General features: G+C 43.9%; 1 protein-coding gene across 5 annotated transcripts in view; it reads right to left on the bottom strand.

Annotated features, from left to right (window-relative positions):
* The window catches only part of brsk2a (BR serine/threonine kinase 2a), a 463,611-nt gene continuing 444,612 nt past the window's right edge, over window positions 1-18,999 (bottom strand). For 3 of the 5 annotated variants that reach the window (XM_071326833.1, XM_071326832.1, XM_071326835.1), the window contains 4 exons: window positions 14,124-14,247; window positions 11,511-11,691; window positions 10,656-10,745; window positions 1-1,635 (listed from right to left, as the gene is read on the bottom strand). In XM_071326833.1, the coding sequence (XP_071182934.1) occupies window positions 1,433-1,635; window positions 10,656-10,745; window positions 11,511-11,691; window positions 14,124-14,247 (598 nt within the window). In that variant the 3' untranslated portion in view covers window positions 1-1,432. The remainder of the gene's footprint in view (window positions 1,636-10,655; window positions 10,746-11,510; window positions 11,692-14,123; window positions 14,248-18,999) is intronic. The other 2 variants (XM_071326834.1, XM_071326836.1) reach the window with 1 other exon arrangement.

Here is an 18,999-nt window from a genome sequence, read left to right as displayed (position 1 = left end):
CCATACTGCATACACCCCTTGCTTTCTGAAATAGAAATTCCAGTCAATTTGCAGCAATGGTATTGAGTCTAATAAACATCCATTTAGTATTTTTTTAAATCCAGTTTCTTCACAAAGAAAGAGGAAGTACATTTAAAAAGAGAAACAATTACAATCCAGCAAGCGTCCGCGTCGGCTGTTGATACTACAGTATATCGACAAACTCATCCTCCTTCGCTTCTCCTCTTGGTCACTTCATTGTTCTGTCAATTTTGTTATTACATCCCAGAGTTTGTCTATGCATACTGTGCGATAGTGTGTGAGAAGGGGAGCGTGTATTTATTTGTGTAATGAGATTGTGTGTTTGGGTGTTAAATGCTTAATAATCTCCATTTATATGAGGGGATAGGAGAGGTTAGTAGGCGGGTGGTGTGTGTGTGTGTGTGTGTGTGTGTGTGTGTGTGTGTGTGTGTGTGTGTGTGTGTGTGTGTGTGTGTGTGTGTGTGTGTGTGTGTGTGTGTGTGTGTGTGTGTGTGTGTGTGTGTGTGTGTGTGTGTGTGTGTGTGTGTGTGTGTGTGTGTGTGTGTGTGTGTGTGTGTGTGCCTGTGAAGGAATAAAAGTGTGTGTGTGTGCATTTGCTTGTGTATCAGAGGGATATGGATTGCTGTTTTCTCCCTCGGGGACTGCTGATCGGGGTAGCGAAGGAAGCCCCTTGAAAAGCGGTCCCCAGCTCAGTCAACAAATGTCCATCTCTTGGTGTGCAGACGGGGGGGGGGGTTGAAGTGATGGCCAAGGAGGAAGAGGATAGGTGGAGTGGAGCAGGGAGGCAGGACGAGGATCTAATAGGTTTTCTGGATAACTCCTGGTAGTAGAAACAAGTCAAGTCATCACACAGGTGAGCAGAAGAGCGAGAACACAATGGCCCTGTACGAATACAGAAATGGATCCTTCCTTCCTCGTTTCCTTGAGGTAAGCACAGTGATTTGATAGATGTAAGCAGGGGGTTACCACCCTACTACTTTCACCAATCTAACCAATTCAGGTCTGTGATTACTTCAAGGATGTATTTATGAAGTATTCGAAGAGTGCCATTATGTGATCGAAAGAGTGGGGGAGGGGGAGCACACAAAATGGCACGGACGCTTAGATGGGGTGATGTGAGGTGTGTGTGTGTGTGTGGGGGTTATGTTAAGATGAGGGGAGATTGTGTGTGTGTGGGTTTGGTAAAATATCTGTTTGATTCAAATTCTCTATATGTACACAGTCATTCCTTCATACAAAAAGTATATTGAGTCCAGTTACAGTACTGCTAGCTTTGTCATTGTCAAGTCTCTGACCACTTTTCCAAAACCCCTGATAAGAATGGGTAAAGTGATACTCGGGTTTGGATCTTTAATGCTTCATCTTAGCTCTAACTAACATTTTGGCTCTACTGCTACTACAGTTTCCTGGTCTAGGATTCCTCCAGTGTCCCAATGGACGCCATCCTGACTCTGTCTCGGCCCGTGGCGGGCGGACATTTTGTATCTTCTCGCATGGAAGAGGAGCAATGTCGGGTGGTTGGGGTAGCGGGGGTTTGGTGGTGAGGCACCTGGCCGTTCTTCTCCTCTGAAAAAAGTTTTTCAATTACGTCAAAGAAGTTATTCAAGGGGCTACCTAGGTACACAAACGGGAAGCAAAGAAAACGGGGAGAGAGGGAGAGGAAGAGAGAGAGAACAAACAATGAACATTAGGGTTTATGCGAGAAGGGGAGGCTAGAGAGACTGACAGAAGGTGGGGAAGAGAACGAGGGAGAGAGATGGAGGGAGGGTGAGGGCCATTGTGACAGCCACGTCGGGTGAATGTGTGTGTGTTCAACATATAAAAGACAACACAATATGACATCACTGTCAGGTCTAGCCAATGAGGAGCGGGATGTAGGTCAATTTAGGTCAGTGGTAAAGCTTGGAGCTTTATAGGAGAAAGCAACATTTTGGACTGCTCTTTACCATATACAGTACAATGGTAATTATAAATACAATATTTAATATTTTAGCAGTTGTTTAACAAAATAGGTGATCACGTGATCAACATTCCTGAAGCATGCCAGCGAATGACAGCCTGAATCAATCATTTATTTGAAAAATATATTTTCAAATAAAACACAAACGCTGTCTGTACAAGACTGAACGACTGCAGTGTATTTTTAAATATATAATTTTTTATATCGTATTAGCAAATCCAGCTCTTTAGGCTATACTGAGTGCTATCCTTAGCCAGATCGCTCAAGAGTGATTAGAAATTGGACGTGGGTATTATCATCAGTAAAAATTCAACCTGAGGCCTCCCGAGCGGCGCAGCGGTCTAAGGCACTGCATCGCAGTGCTAGAGGCGTCACTACAGACCCGGGTTCAATCCTGGGCTGTGTTGCTGCAACCGGGAGACCCATAAGGCGCCGCAAAATTGGTCGGGATGTCCTTGTCCCATTGCACTCTAGCGACTCCTTGTGGCGGGCCAGGCAGATGCACGCTGACTTATGTCGCCAGTTGTACAGTGTTTCCTCCGACACATTGGTGCGGCTGGCTTCCGGGTTTAGCGAGCAGTGAGTCAAGAAGCAGTGCGGCTTGGCAGGGCCCTATTTCAGAGGACGCATGACTCGCGACCTTTGCCTCTCCTGAGTCCGTGCGGGAGTTGCAGTAATGGGATAGACTAACTTCCAATTAGGGGTAAAAAGTTTAAATTTTAAAAAAGCAGACCAATTTAACTATTATAACCAAAATATGATCAGCATATTCTCATGACTGGCTTTATCCAGTGTAGCTCCCCCCCCCCCCCCCTTTCGGTCATCTGAATTAGTTGGCTCTATGGATTTTAACTTAGATTAGCCTACCCCGGACTCAGACCATTTTAACAATATTTGTCATGACGTTATTTGTCCTGACTCAACTGAACGCAAAACCCACACAGATTAATGTCAAAAATCCAGCAAACGTATCGCTGATTGACCTGATTCTGACAAATATCACCCACAAGTACAGTGGAGTCTTTGCTAATGATCTCAGTGATCACTGTCCTATTGCATGTATTAGAGATACCAAACACATTAACACTGATCCTCATATAATTATGAAAAGTCATTTTAAACATTTTCCCCACACATTTTTCCTCATGATATGTTTTACTCTGACAGCTGAATGCTTGACCCTAAAATTAGCTCTAGAATTGTTCTCATCTATTTTTATCCCTCTGGCAAACAAACACTTCCGACGCCTTAGAGTTAAAAAAATTAAACAAATCCTTGGTTCTCTATAGAACTTTCAGATCTTCTGATGAGAAATCACGCCTGGTCCAAGGCTAGAAAAACGGACTCTGTAGACGCACTACCTCAATCAATAAAGGTAAATCTAGATACTTTTTTCTATCTATGACTCTGCTGGTGATCCATCTAAATTTTGGAAAACAGTTAATACACTGAAGCGTAGAAATTCCTCTCTTTCCCCTGCCTAAGAAAGTTGTTTAGACTCTGGCACCATTGCTGAGAAAAATTAGATAAGTGATGCTTTTAATCAGCATTTTATGTCGGCGGGCTTTTTACTTGAAATCAATTGTGGTTTAATTGAGCCTAGTTAGCCAGTTGACTGCATGCCCCTCTCCCAGGCTTCAGTTGCCTCGATGGAAGTTGTGTCAACTTCTACTTTTTAAGTTCTATCTCAGACTGCCGGTGATCCATCAAAATTTGGGAAAACAGTTAACGCACCAAAATATGGAAATTCCTCTCTTTCTCTTTTTAAGCAAGTTGAATCAGCCTCTAGTTGGCTTGATGAAAGTTCTGTCAACTTCTAGTTAATCTTTATTTTCAATTCAACAAATTTCTTCTTCTGATGTGCTAGACACCTTTCAAGACACCTTTGCTTGATCCTTTCTGGCTGCAGATTTCTGCTCCTCTCTGCATTAATATGGAGTTGGTCCTGACTTTGCCGCTATAACCAGCCTTCACTCTTCTGGGAAGGCTTTTCACTAGATGTTGGAACATTGCTGCGGGGACTTGCTTCCATTCAGCCACGAGCATTAGTGAGGTTGGGCACTGACGTTGGGCGATTAGGCCTGGCTCGCAGTCGGCGTTCCAATTCATCCCAAAGGTGTTCGATGGGGTTGAGGTCAGGGCTCTGTGCAGGCCAGTCAAGTTCTTACACACATATCTCAATAAACCATTTCTGTATGGATCTCGCTTTGTGCACAGGGGCATTGTCATGCTGAAACACAAAAGGGCCTTCCCCAAACTGCCCCAGACCATTATTCCTCCACCACCATTCAAGCAGGTAGCGTTCTCCTGACATCTGCCAAACCCAGATTCGTCCGTCAGACTGCCATCACTCCATTCACACTGCTCCAGAGTCCAATGGGAGCTTTACACCACTCCAGCCTTGGCATTGCACATGGTGATCTTAGACTTGTGTGTGGCTGATCGGCCATGGAAACCATGTCATGAAGCTCCCGGCGAACAGTTCTTGTGCTGACGTTGCTTCCAGAGACGGTTTGGAACTCGGTAGTGTGTGTTGCAACCGAGGACAGATTACTTTCACACGTCTTGTGCTTCAGCACTCGGCGGTTCCTTTCAATCTGCCTTTATTGCCCTGCAGAAAGCATTTATTGAATTGAAATTAGTACTTAATGCAGGTAAAACCAAGTATATGTCGTTTTCCAAATCACGTAAAAATGTATACGTACTTCGGAAGGTGACCTCATTGATCGTGTCCCCGCTTATAAATATCTGGGAATCTGAGTTGACGAAAATCTATCTTTCAAAAAGCATGTTGATGAATTGGTTAAGAAATTCAGAATTACATTAGGCTTATTCCATGTTAAATAGCAGAAAACAAATAATTCAGGCAACATTCATTCCGGTAATTGACTATGGCGAAATCATCTATATGAATGCAGCTGCCACTGTATTGATCCCAAAGGTCACAGTTCATCATAGCGCATTGTGCTTCATTACGAGTGATAGGTTCGGCACACATCATTGCAATTTGTATCAAAACGTAACCTTGCCCTCTAATGAAGTCTCGATGCATTGCTCTCTTTTTGCCCATAAAGCCCTCTTGCATAAAATTGTTAACCTTCAGACGTATAAGTTACCAGACCCGGGCTCAGAGACGGCTACCCCTGAAGCAGTGGAGGCTGGTGAGGGGAGGGCGGCTCATAACAATGGCTGGAACGGAGGAGATGGAATGGCATCAAACGCATGGAAACCATGTATTTGATTCCATTCCACTAATTCCTCTTCAGCCATTACCATGAGCTCGTTAGGGAAATCTGCTTTTAGTTTTTTTTTTTCTCATGTGGAATGATCTCCAAAACGACTTAAAAGTTGGCAATTCAGGCCGGTGTTTGCGGGCCTTTTTATGTAGTTCTCTAAAACCTTGAACCACTAACCTTTTAGAGCCGGACACAACTGTGACACCCATATACTGTGAAGCAGGATGAAGGACACACACACACACACACACTCACACACTGCTACTATACTGGGCTCTAAAACCTGGGAGGACACTAACTTTCACTAGCCTTCTATGACTTCAGTAACACAGTTTCAGACTGTTTCGGACTGACGAGAAACATCTTCAAACCCCTATGACAGAAATCCAGTCACTCCAAAATATCGAGGCAACAGTTCGAAACCCTTAGGATCATAAAGTTATTCAGCAAAGTTGTGAAGAGAAATCTCTAGGTTGAACATTTCACAACTTGGAACAGTTCACTGAGTGGATGTACAGTACACTAGAGCAGGGCTCTTCGACCCTGGTCCTGGAGAGACACCGTCCCTACCGGAGTAGGTTTTTGCTCCAACCCAAATATATGCACCTGATTCTAATAATTAGCTGGTTGATAAGCTAAATCAGGTTTGTTACAAATGGGATTTGAGTGAAAACTGACAAGAAGATAGCTTTCCAGTAACAGGGTTAGAGAGCCCTGCACCACCATTGTTTCTGTAACCAAGAAAGCAAAGGTAATTTAACTAAATGACGCACACCCTAGACCAACTTCAAATTGCATACCGCCCCAATATATCCACAGATGATGCAATCACCATCACACTGCCCTATCCCATCTGGACAAGAGGAATACCTAGGTAAGAATGCTGTTCATTGACTACAGCTCAGTCTTCAACACCATGGTACCCTCCATCATTAAGCCTGGGTCTGAACCCCACCCTGTGCAACTGGGTTCTGGACTTCCTCACGGGCCGCCTCCAGGTGGCCCATTCCTCCGTGCATGGAGGAATGGGCCAAAATACCAGCAACAGTGTGTGAAAACCTTGTGAAGACTTACAGAAAACGTTTGACCTCTGTCATTGCCAACAAAGGGTATATAACAAAGTATTGAGATAAACTTTTGTTATTGACCAAATACTTATTTTCCACCATAATTTGCAAATAAATTCATAAAACAATCCTACAATGTGATTTTCTGGATTTCTTTTTCTAATTTTGTCTGTCATAGTTGAAGTGTACCTATGATGAAAATTACAGGCCTCTCTCATATTTTTAAGTGGGAGAACTTGCACAATTGGTGGCTGACTAAATACTTTTTGTATATATTGTATTCTACTGTATGCTAGTCAATGCCACTCGGACATTGCTCGTCCTAATATTTATATATTTCTTAACTCCATTCTTTTACTTTTAGATTTGTGTGTATTGTTGTGAATTGTTAGATACTACTGCACTGTTGGAGCAAGGAACACAAGCATTTCGCTACCACCCGCAATAACATCTGCTACATTTGTGTATGCAACAAATACACTTGACTTGATTTGAGCATAGCACTTGTGCCGTGTTCTGTCTGCTCAACCTTCACCTCTCTCTTTCTCTTCCTCTCTCTCGCTCATGCCAATCTAAAGGATGAAAGGAGAGAGGCTTACATCAGACAGACAGGATGGTTCATTGTTTCAACACCATCCCTCATCCTTCCATCCCCATCTTTTCCCCCTTTTATCTGTTCTGAGAAACACATTAAATCCCTGCCAGGTATGCTGCACACACACACAAGTATGCAAACACATGCACGCACACAAACACACACACTCCTCGAGACTGCTCTTATTGGTGATTAATAGACATAACGAGCTACCTTGGTTAAGTATTTTGTCCGCCAGCTATTATGCAAAGCCAAGTTCTCTGCTAATTACTGGCCACTGCCACTTCAGATAGTGCCACTGACCCAGTGTTAGAGAGCCCTGCACCACCATTGTTTCTGTAACCAAGAAAGCAAAGGTAATTTAACTAAATGACGCACACCCTAGACCAACTTCAAATTGCAAAATTGCAAAAATCTTTATTAGTCTTTATTCGAGATGAATAGTTTATTTTAATTGTACTATTTCTCTGAGAATGGCTTACCAAGAAAAACTTTAAAAAATGACTAATTCGAGGTAAAAAGGAGTTGGAGAATTCCACATTCTTTTTTGCTCGCTTTAATCCATTGTACAGGATGTGAACAGATTACTGACGTCTTCCTGAGAGTCGAAATGTCAGTCATCTGTTCGCACCCTGTACAATTTTAAGTATTTCACCAACTGTGCTTAATGTTAAATCAAATCAGTTCTTCCAAGAGTTTTATAAGTGTGTGTGATGACTAGAGAAGTGGGAGTGCATTTACTTGAGAGAGTTGGTAGCACCAGAGTGCTTGCCTTCGGGCACATCTGTTTGGGATGGTGAGGATATATATATATATATTTACACACACACACACACACACGAGAGATAGCGATGGATGGATAAGACATGAGGAAGGCCATGAGGAAGGTGAGTAGGAGGACAGAGGAGTGTCTTTTATTTTCTTCTCTCAATCTTTATAGACATCTCTATTGTCTATAAGAGATCTACAGTGAGGAGAACAAGTATTTGATACACTGCCGATTTTGCAGGTTTTCCTACTTACAAAGCATGTAGAGGTCTGTAATTTTTTATCATAGGTACACTTCAACTATGAGAGACGGAATCTAAAACAAAAATACAGAAAATCACATTGTATGATTTTTAAGTAATTAATTTGCATTTTATTGCATGACATAAGTATTTGATACATCAGAAAAGCAGAACTTAATATTTGGTACAGAAACCTTTGTTTGCAATTACAGAGATCATACGTTTCCTGTAGTTCTTGACTAGGTTTGCACACACTGCAGCAGGGATTTTGGCCCACTCCTCCCTACAGATCTTCTCCAGATCCTTCAGGTTTCGGGGCTGTCGCTGGGCAATACGGACGTTCAGCTCCCTCCAAAGATTTTCTATTGGGTTCAGGTCTGGAGACTGGCTAGGCCACTCCAGGACCTTGAGATGCTTCTTACGGAGCCACTCCTTAGTTGCCATGGCTGTGTGCTTCGTGTCGTTGTCATGCTGGAAGACCCAGCCACGACCCATCTTCAATGCTCTTACTGAGGGAAGGAGGTTGTTGGCCAAGATCTCGCGATACATGGCCCCATCCATCCTCCCCTCAATACGGTGCAGTCGTCCTGTCCCCTTTGCAGAAAATCATCCCCAAAGAATGATGTTTCCACCTCCATGCTTCACGGTTGGGATGGTGTTCTTGGGGTTGTACTCATACTTCTTCTTCCTCCAAACACGGTGAGTGGAGTTAGACCAAAAAGCTCTATTTTTGTCTCATCAGACCACATGACCTTCTCCCATTCCTCCTCTGGATCATCCAGATGGTCATTGGCAAACTTCAGACAGGCCTGGACATGCACTGGCTTAAGCAGGGGGACCTTGCGTGCGCTGCAGGATTTTAATCCATGACGGCGTAGTGTGTTACTAATGGTTTTCTTTGAGACTGTGGTCCCAGCTCTCTTCAGGTCATTGACCAGGTCCTGCCGTGTAGTTCTGGGCTGATCCCTCACCTTCCTCATGATCATTGATGCCCCACGAGGTGAAATCTTGCATGGAGCCCCAGACCGAGGGTGATTGACGTCATCTTGAACTTCTTCCATTTTCTAATAATTGCGCCAACAGTTGTTTCCTTCTCACCAAGCTGCTTGCCTATTGTCCTGTAGCCCATCCCAGCCTTGTGCAGGTCTACAATTTTATCCCTGATGTCCTTACACAGCTCTCTGGTCTTGGCCATTGTGGAGAGGTTGGAATCTGTTTGATTGAGTGTGTGGACAGGTGTCTTTTATACAGGTAACGAGTTCAAACAGGTGCAGTTAATACAGGTAATGAGTGGAGAACAGGAGGGCTTCTTAAAGAAAAACTAACAGGTCTGTGAGAGCCGGAATTCTTACTGGTTGGTAGGTGATCAAATACTTATGTCATGCAATAAAATGCAAATTAATTATTTAAAAATCATACAATGTGATTTTCTGGATTTTTGTTTTAGATTCCGTCTCTCACAGTTGAAGTGTACCTATGATAAAAATTACAGACCTCTACATGCTTTGTAAGTAGGAAAACCTGCAAAATCGGCAGTGTATCAAATACTTGTTCTCCCCACTGTATGTGGTAGGCACTTCGGGACAGGATGACTTATTATTGGCCAAATGGCTCATGGATAAAACAAGAGATGGGCGAAGATTGTCTATTATATTGACAAGATATTCAAGTGACCGCTCTAACAATGGAAAAACAGGGGGGAGGCGAGATCAGGTGGGGCCATTCTAGCCGATAAGAGGGCAGATACGCGAACAACAGGCCATAGAGATAGATAGAGGACTCATCTGTGCCATTTTAGCATATGTGACAGCATGGGCAGTGCCATCTCCATTTTTAAGCAGGTGATTTTTTTTCTTTTTCTTTGGCTGATTGCTCCCAACTCATAGGAACCCCCACCCAGTTGACAGCTTTAAAATGGTGGAAGCCCTCCATGGCAATGTCCATGCTAAAATGGGTTATATCCATGATGAGTCCTCTATCTATCTCTATGACAACTTTGTTGCCGAAATGTCACGTGCGTCCACTTACTATATCCGTGTATTCGTAACAACCTAACCATTACTAAACTTCAGTTCAATCAAATAAGCCTCATGTAGCAAATTAGCAATTACATTTTTTTGTTGACCAAATTTGACCCTCTCTCATTGAATCCTCACTTCGTGGGCTTGTTTTCATTGGGCAGAGTAAAACCTCTCTGGATGAGGGAGGAGGAGATAGAGGAGGAGATCCTAGCACCAGGATTACATTGACCTGTCCTCTAAGTTCACTATCTAACCAGATAGCTGTGGTCTAGTCAATGGCAGGTATGGGCAGCAAAAAGGGTTACAAGAGGTGGGGATTTTGAGTGACAAGGGTTTAAAAGAGATAGAGCTAGCTAGAGAGTGTGATCCCTCTACATCTCAATGTAGTGGCAGTGCAATTTATTGAGGTGCATTGTGGTTGCTTTGACGTTACCATGGCGAGGAGCCATGGAGCAATGGCAGTTAGGGCTCAAGATCAGATTATCCTACCCCTGATCCTTTATAACCATTAAGGGACCATAAAAAAACATCTGACTTGAGATCAGTAGTTATGGAGGAAACTCTACCCATACTTGGTGGAGTGAGGGCCATGCAATATATGGAGGCTGTAGCAGAGAGGGGGTGAAAGGGAAAGAAAGGGGCTGAGAGTAGGGGAGGAGTGCTAGCTTAGCTTTAGCAGTGAGGGGTTGTAGGAGAGAGGGTGATGGGGGTATTGGTGGGGGGGAAGGGGGCGTGTTCAACTCACCAGAAAGCTGCTGAACTCCCGGCTGGTCATGTGTGCTTAGCAACTGGCCCTGAATTGTCTCTACCACCCGCTTGAAGCGCCGGCTGGGTCCTATACACACACACACACACACACAAACAGGCAAACACACACATACGCACACGCAGGCACACACACACACGATTGCAAGAGACAAGGGGAGAACAAGGTTAGTCATTCTGTACTCACACACAAAGGTACTGTACACAGGAACATGAAAAAGGCAAAACAGGGGAGGAGACAAATTAAGAGAAAGACAGAAAGGGGAGGAAAAAGGGTAAATAAATGAAGAGGAAAAGTAAGGAATAAATGGAATGGGAAAGGAAAAACAAAGGAGGGGTCAAGAGAGGAGAGGTCAGGAGAGGACGGGAAAGGAGAAGGGTGGAGAGAAAATAAGAAAACAAGGGGGTTAGAGTGGGGGAGGAGGGAAGAGTGTTAGGATAGATCGTGGAGATGAAAAAGAGAGTGTGACTGCGTGCGGTCTCCTGTAACCACTGACATCAGAGAAGCAGCGGGATCCAAATGGCCTACGATTAGTACCAGGGAAAGTGTCCTCTCCCTCCAATCTGGTCCCATGGAGCACACACACACTGTGAAAGACACACACACACACATACATGCACACACAAACACCTAGGAGCAGTGTGCCTGCATGTGTTTGTGCTTGTCTGCCTGTGTGTGTGTGTGTGTGTGTGGGTGTGTGTACCTGTGGGCTGTCTTTGTTATCTGTCCGTGTGTGTGCGTGTGTTACTTGCCTGCAAGTGTGTCTACATACCTCCCTGTGTGTGCGTGTTCGTGTGCGTGTGTGTGTGCATGCATGCATGCGTGTATGTGTACCTGAGAGCAGGGTAAAGGTGACAGAGTAGATGCCGTTCTCCTTGGGGGCGGCCGTGCTCTCTGTGTAGGTGATGTCCACCTGGAACTTGACTGGCTTCTGGAAGACCGTGGGGCCAGCTGTGGACTTGTACTCTGCCCGGAAACTCGTCTGGCTGATCACACTGTGGCTAAGACTAGGGATCTGGAAGAGCGATTAAATATATATATATTTTTTTTTTTATAGTTATGAAGTGGACATTCTGAATCAAGAGATACGAAATATAAGTGGGAATCAAGAAGAGAGAGGAAAGAGAGACTGAAGAAAATGAGAGAGAGTGAGGGAGGGTGAGCGAGAGAGAAAAATGGGGGAGAGAGAAGAGGTGGAGCGACTGATTGTGTGGCTCCTGAGGAAAGAAGTAGGGATAGAGGATCATAGAGAGGGAAAAGAGAGCGAGGAGCATACAGAGAGAGGGAGACAAAGTGTCACAGAGAAAGACTCACTCGCTCAAGTGAGTAAAGAGGTGACAAATTGAGAGTGACTTTCAGCTTTTTGCCACATACCTCTTATATAAATGACAGGTTGAATAAAACGTCATTAAAATTACCCTGATGCTACCAAGCACAGATTCAACTCTAACCAGATTACAACGTCAGTACATCTGAGAGTGACACGCGGCACAGAGACTTTAGGGCCCATTGGGCTCTTGTCAAAAGTAGTGCACCATAGGGAATAGGATGTAATTTGGAACGCAATTTCAGGCTAATGCAATGTCAACACTGCCGACACCCAATTTGTCATGTTTCACCAAACTGCTGCCAAGAGTTTGATTAATCATAGAGTGCTGAGGAGTATAGTTCCAACTATTCAGGTGTCCATCTACTCTCTGGGACACCAGGCATACACTCAGGGACAAAATAGCTACCTCATAGGAGTAGAAGATTGGTTTGCCATTGACCTAGAGTGAAGCAAGAGTTTCCATTTGCTATAAGACTTTGTTAAAGCTGTGAGTAAAATGTTAGATGTGCTTCTCTGTTGGCTTGCACTGGAAACCGGCTTTCACTATTCATTCACTGGCTTTGGAGATGCAGCGAAGCACAGAGAGAGAGAGAGACCTCAATGTTGCCTGTAGTCTCACACCCCCACACACACACACCCCCACACACACCCACACACACACACACACACACACACACACACACACACACACACACACACACACACACACACACACACACACACACACACACACACACACACACACACACACACACACACACACAGCACTCAGCACTCAGCACTCAGGGCAAAGCATCTATATGCTAATGTTCAGTGGTCTGTGTTGATTTTCTATTGACCTGGTTTGCGTCCCAAATGCCACCATATTCCCTACATAGTGCACTACTTTTGACCAGGACCCACAGCGCTCTGGTCAAAAGTAGTGCACTATGTAGGGAAAAGGGTGCCGTTTGGGATGTAAGCCCATTCGAGTACAGAGTGCCATTCAAAAAGGAAAATGGGAGGGATAGCAACACAATCAGCTCACGAAATGGCTAGATAAACCAGAAACATGTAAGCATACACAAACACACTCTCACATGTTCACACACATATGCACGCACACATTCACAGATCTGCGCACTCACGCGCCTCTAAGCTAAACCAATCAACATTGGTGTTATAATGTTAAAATACCCTCTTAGGCTGATAGCAGGTATTGGGGCTATACTGCAACATACCTGCAACATATGCATATACACTGAGTGTACAATACATTAGGAACACCTTCCTGATATTGAGTTGCACCCCTTTTGCCCTCAGAACATCCTCAATTCGTCGGGGTATGGACTCTACAAGGTGTCGAAAGCGCTCCACAGGGATGGTGGCCCATGTTGACTCCAATGCTTTTCAATGTTGTGTCAAGTTGGCAGGGTGTCCTTTGAGTGGTGAACCATTATTGATACACACGGGAAACTGTTGTGCGTGGAAAAACCCAGCAGTGTTGCAGTTCTTGACACACTCAAACCGGTGTGCCTGGCCCCTACCCCGTTCAAAGGCACTTAAATCATTTGTCTTGTTCATTCACCCTCTGAATGGCACAATCCATGTCTCAATTGTCTCAAGGTTTAAAAACTCTTTAACCCGTCTCCTCCCCTTCATCTACACCGATTGAAGTGGATTTAACAAGTGAAATCAATAAGGGGCCATCGCTTTCACTTGGATTCACCTGGTCAGTCTCTGTCATGGAAAGAGCAGATCCGTAATGATATAGGGAACACATTCTGTAGAAAGGAGGAGAAGTTAAGAGGAGAGGAGGAGAGAATGATAGGAGAGGGAGACCAGAGTGGAGTGAGAGTGAAGAAAAGAAGAGATGTAGGGAGGCCGGAGAGAAGGAAGGAGGCAGGAGTGAGAAAATGTGGTGAATGAATGACAATGAGAAGTGGCAGGGAGCAGAAAATAAGATCAGCGAAGGAGAAGGAAAGAGAATATGGAGGGGTAGAGGTAAGAGGGCACAAGGAGAAGAAGGTTTGAGGAAGGCGAGAGGGAGGAGTAACTAGAGCGAGATGAACTAATGAGGGAGGAGAGCGAAAAGACGGAGTGAGAGAAAGGGGTTAGAGAGAGGGGTTTTTACGTACCGAGAGAAAGGCATGGACGATGTCAGCCTTGATGGAGCTCAGAGGCTTGTCTTTGATCAAGATAAAGATCTGCTCTTCTTTATCCAGGTTGATGAAGTTACCAAACCAGGATTTCTTGGCAAGTCTGCGAGGAGGGGAGAAAACGGGCAGATTGACAACGGTTGATCAAAGTACATGTTTTATTGAAACAAATCACTATGGGCTGAAGATTCATCACCTCACATGTGGACTGCTTGCTTGCATGTTTGACATACATTTAACCCTTTACACTCGTACCTCAATATCGGTTGAAAATGACGCCGGGCTGTACAGTTACATGCTAGACATGACGTCAGAGCTCAGGCTCTGCGCTTCACAACGCTCTATGAGTTTTGACTGACAGCCGTTCTGAACTTGAGCACCTCACGCAAAAATAAGTTGTCCCTGTCCCTCCCGCTAGTCGGGCAACTTTTGTTTTGTTGTCTCATTGAGTGAAATGCTGTAAATGAAGAGGAATTGATGTGTTTCGAAAGATGAGATGTTGAGGAGAGTAATCATAAACACTGCTTTGATGTCACACAAGCAAGCCAAATACCCATTAGTTCAAATGTGCAGTTCACATTTCCATGTCATAAAACTCATGTCAATGTTTATGATCACATTGTTTAATGTACAGTTACACGATGACATGGTGTCATACCCTGGGATGTTCTGAACAGAATGAGCCTATGGCCGTCTATTGTGAAGAGAATTTGGCGCAGAACACGCACCTAAATGCACTCATGACTCCATTCTATGCGCACCAAAATTACGATCTTTCTTGCGTAATTTATAGTGAGCAAAATATGAACACAACATGCAACAATTTCAAAGATTTGACTGAGTTCCAGTTCATACAGAGGGACTCAGTCAATCAGTCACTTTAACCATGTCTACATGTACATACTACCTCAATCAGCCTGACTAACCGGTGACTTTATGTAGCCTCGCTACTGTATATAGCCTGTCTTTTAACTGTTGTTTTATTTCTTTACTTACCTATTGTTCACCTAACACCTTTTTTTGCGCTATTGGTTAGAGCCTGTAAGTAAGCATTTCACTGTCAGGTCTACGCCTGTTGTATTCGGCGCACGTGACAAATAACTTTGATTTGATTTGGAATTGAAATAAATTCATTACGCCCTAATCTATGGATTTCACATGACTGGGAATACAGATATGCATCTATGGGTCACAGATACCTTAAAAAAAATGGGCCTCACAATAGGCCTCAGGATCTCGTCAACGCATTTCTGTGCAATCAAATTGCCATCAATAAAATACAATTGTACTCATTGTAGCTCATGCGTGCCCATACCATAACCCCACCGACACCATGAGGCACTCTGTTCACAATGATGACATCAGCAAGCTGCTCGCCCACACAACGCAATACACCTGGTCTGCAGGACGTGCTGCCAAATTCTCTAAAATTACATTTGAGTTGGCTTACGGTAGAGAAATTAACATTCAATTCTCTGGCAACAGCTCTGTTGGACTCCGGCAGTCAGCATGCCAATTGCACGCTCCCTCCAAATTTGAGACAGCTGTGGCATTGTGTTGTGTGACAAAACTTCACATTTTAGAGTGACCCTTTATTGTCCCCAGCACAAGGTGCACCTGTGTAATGATCATGCCGCTTAATCAGCTTCTTGATATACCACACCTGTCAGGTGGATGGATTATCTTGGCAAAGGAGAAATGCTCACTAACAGGGATGTAAACAAATGTGTGCACAGCATTTTAGAGAAATAAGCTTTCTGAGGAAAATTCTGGGATCTTTTATTTCAGGTCATGAAACATGGGACCAACACTTTACATGTTGCGTTTATATTTTTGTTCAGTGTAGCTAGTCATGTTGGCAATAGAACACGCTTTCAAATTATGCCCGCTTGATCCAGATTGTGATTTATAATGGCATTTTTTGGAATGCATAAACAACAACAGCGATGTGTGATGGCAGGGATGCAGGGCTGTGTTCCAAACAAAACAACTACAAGTGTGCTTGTTCTAGTTGCTCAACGGCACAGCTAGGAGTGCTCAGAAAAAGCATCTTATATAGTTGAATCATAAAAGTGTATTAAAATGACTTAGGAAGTGCACACACTTTAGAAAGGTGGGTGGCCACTTGGAGACACCAGCTTTTAAATTAGCTAGCAACTGCACGCTAGCTAGCTAAATTGCCATAAATTGTTTAATGCTTTTCAACCTGTCACCAAATTAATATAATTGGTTTAGAGTTTGTTTTGATATTTCAACCTGCGTGTCAACCTGCGTTTGGTGTGGGGGGACAAAATCAATTTGGCACGTGGACACACACGCGTGTCCGGTTTGGGCATGGTGTAAGTCAGCTTCACTCTGTCCTCCCACATTACAGTCTTGACACTGTGTTACTCTACTGGAAGTGAACAGCTCTCTGGACTTGTAAAGCTCAGGGAGCACACTCTGAATTCACAAACACAGTCTGAGTAATTCGCTCGTTCTCTCTTCCTATCTTTGTCTCCCAACTCTCCCTTACTCCGTTTATCTCCCTCTTCCTCTTTCTCTTTTCCTCCCACCCTCGCTCTCCCTCGGTCCCGCCCACCGCTCTCTTCCTTCCTCTCTCTTCCTCCCCCTCTCTCTACATCCCAACTTCCTTCCTCCCTCTCTCACACTCTTTCCCAACTCTCCCTCCCTATCTACCCCCTCTCCCTGCTTCTCTCTCGCCCTCATTCTCACTCTCTCCATCCCTCCCCTCTCCCCAAACTGTCCCTCCCTCCCTCCCTCCCGGCTCTCTCTCACCCCAAGGACCAGTTGCACCAGTTGGTCGTAAGTGGGCCGTAACTCTACGTCTGGCGAACAATGTGCTCTACGCCAAACCTAAAAATTATACCTGTTGCACCACCTGTCCGTAAACCCTTCTTCAATCTAAGACTGTTTGTAGATTCTACTCCTAGTAGGGAGCAGGGGTAGAGTGTTACATTGTGTCTATCTTTATTAACATGATACCCATAGAAAAAAGTAGCAATGAATGTTTTCAAAAGTATGTAAGTCGTGTTCATATTTCACAACCTCTGCGGGCTTTTGGAGTCGCCTCTGCACGAGTCGACAGCAAAATAATAGACTTAATTTATGCTACATTACAGCGTGCTAAATGTGTCTGATCAGTGATAGATGAGCACACAAATAGATGAGCTACCACCTAAACGTATTTGCCCAGCCAGAGATCAAGTAACCAAATAGTCTACAGACTTAGATTCAGTGAAACAAAATCACATTGATTGATTATCAGACAAGTCAAGGGCTTTTGGTAGGAATATAGGCTGTACACGAGTGAAGAGCAAAAATAATCCCCTTTTTTATGCTAGGCTACATAGCCTAAACATGCTAGCAAAATGTTCCGATCAGTGCTAATAGATGAGCAAACTAGACTAAAGATTATCATCATGAGCACCCGCCACAATTTAGCAAACACTTTCCCAGCCTCATTGCAACCAAATATCAAAAAGGATATTAAGTGAAAACAAATATCTGCCATTGATTGATTTATCAAGAGTCCGTAAGCTTGTCCGTAACCGTGCTTCTACACCTGCATTGCTTGCTGTTTGGGGTTTTAGGCTGGGTTTCTGTACAGCACTTTGAGATATCAGCTGATGTAAGAAGGGCTATATAAATACATTTGATTTGATTTGTCTCAAAGCAGCGGCCATTGCGCTGTCCCAATCAAAAAGGTGCTTAAATTATAGCTGACCACACACGGCTATTGCTTATATTATTTAAAATCATTGGATTACATTAATAAGTAACAATTTGATACATGCCTTCAAATGGCATAAACCTACTGTAAAATGTAATTAATAGCCAGGCGTTTATTTGCTTCAGTTGATTAAACAACTGGCGCTAGGCAAAGTGACATGTCTCGCAAACTTTAGAACTGCCACGAGGATGGTAAAAGCCTAGTAACAGGGGCTGCCTAGCAACCTTCATTATGACGTATCAAATCTCATGATCGAGCATTGCTTACGCCACCCTTAGCTACGAGAGAGAGAGAAAGAGCGTGAGAGAAAGAGCGTGAGAGAAGGAGCCCCATCAAGGAGCCCCAGGCCCCCTCAACGCCCCACCCAGCGCACCCCACATGCCCCACACACCACCAGAGCATCACCACTTCCATCGGATTAGCCAGACTAGACCGGGCCCAGCCTATTATCCTCTACCAGACCACCACCTCTACCAGACCAGAGAGGAAGCCCCCCGGCCTAGACTTGGCCCTGCTCCATTCCAATAGGTCCAACAGCAGGACCAGCGCAGCTAAGCAGAGGTCATCAGAGGACAGGAGAACACTGTAGAATTGAGTGAGTTTAAGTTTACTTGTTCAATAAATAGGAATATAGACACTATCGTTAAAAAGTTTGGGGCCAAATGTCCTTGTTTTTTTAAAGAAAAACAATTTTTTTGTCCATTAAAACAACATCAAATTGATCAGAAATACAGTGTAGACATTGTTAATGTTGTAAATGACTATTGCAGCTGGAAACGACAGATTTTTATGGAATATCTACATAGGCGTACAGAGGCCCATTATCAGCAACCATCATTCCTGTGTTCCAATGGCACGTTGTTAGCTAATCCAAGTTTATCATTTTAAAAGGCCAATTGATCATTAGAAAACCCTTTTGCAATTATGTTAGCACAGCTGAAAACTGTTGTTCTGATTAAAGAAGCAATTAAACTGGCATTCTTTAGACTAATTGAGTATCTGGAGCGTCTCTGTCACGCTCGCTATCCTCAAACCCCCTGTCATAAATCAACCAAGGCGCAGCGTGCATGTAGTTCCACATCTTTTAATAGGAGTGAAAACCTTAACAAACAAAACAAACAG

Source organism: Salvelinus alpinus, chromosome 9 (assembly GCF_045679555.1).
Source record: "Salvelinus alpinus chromosome 9, SLU_Salpinus.1, whole genome shotgun sequence".
In the NCBI taxonomy this organism is placed as follows: Eukaryota; Metazoa; Chordata; class Actinopteri; order Salmoniformes; family Salmonidae; genus Salvelinus; species Salvelinus alpinus.
This window is presented reverse-complemented; position numbering and strand designations above follow the sequence as displayed.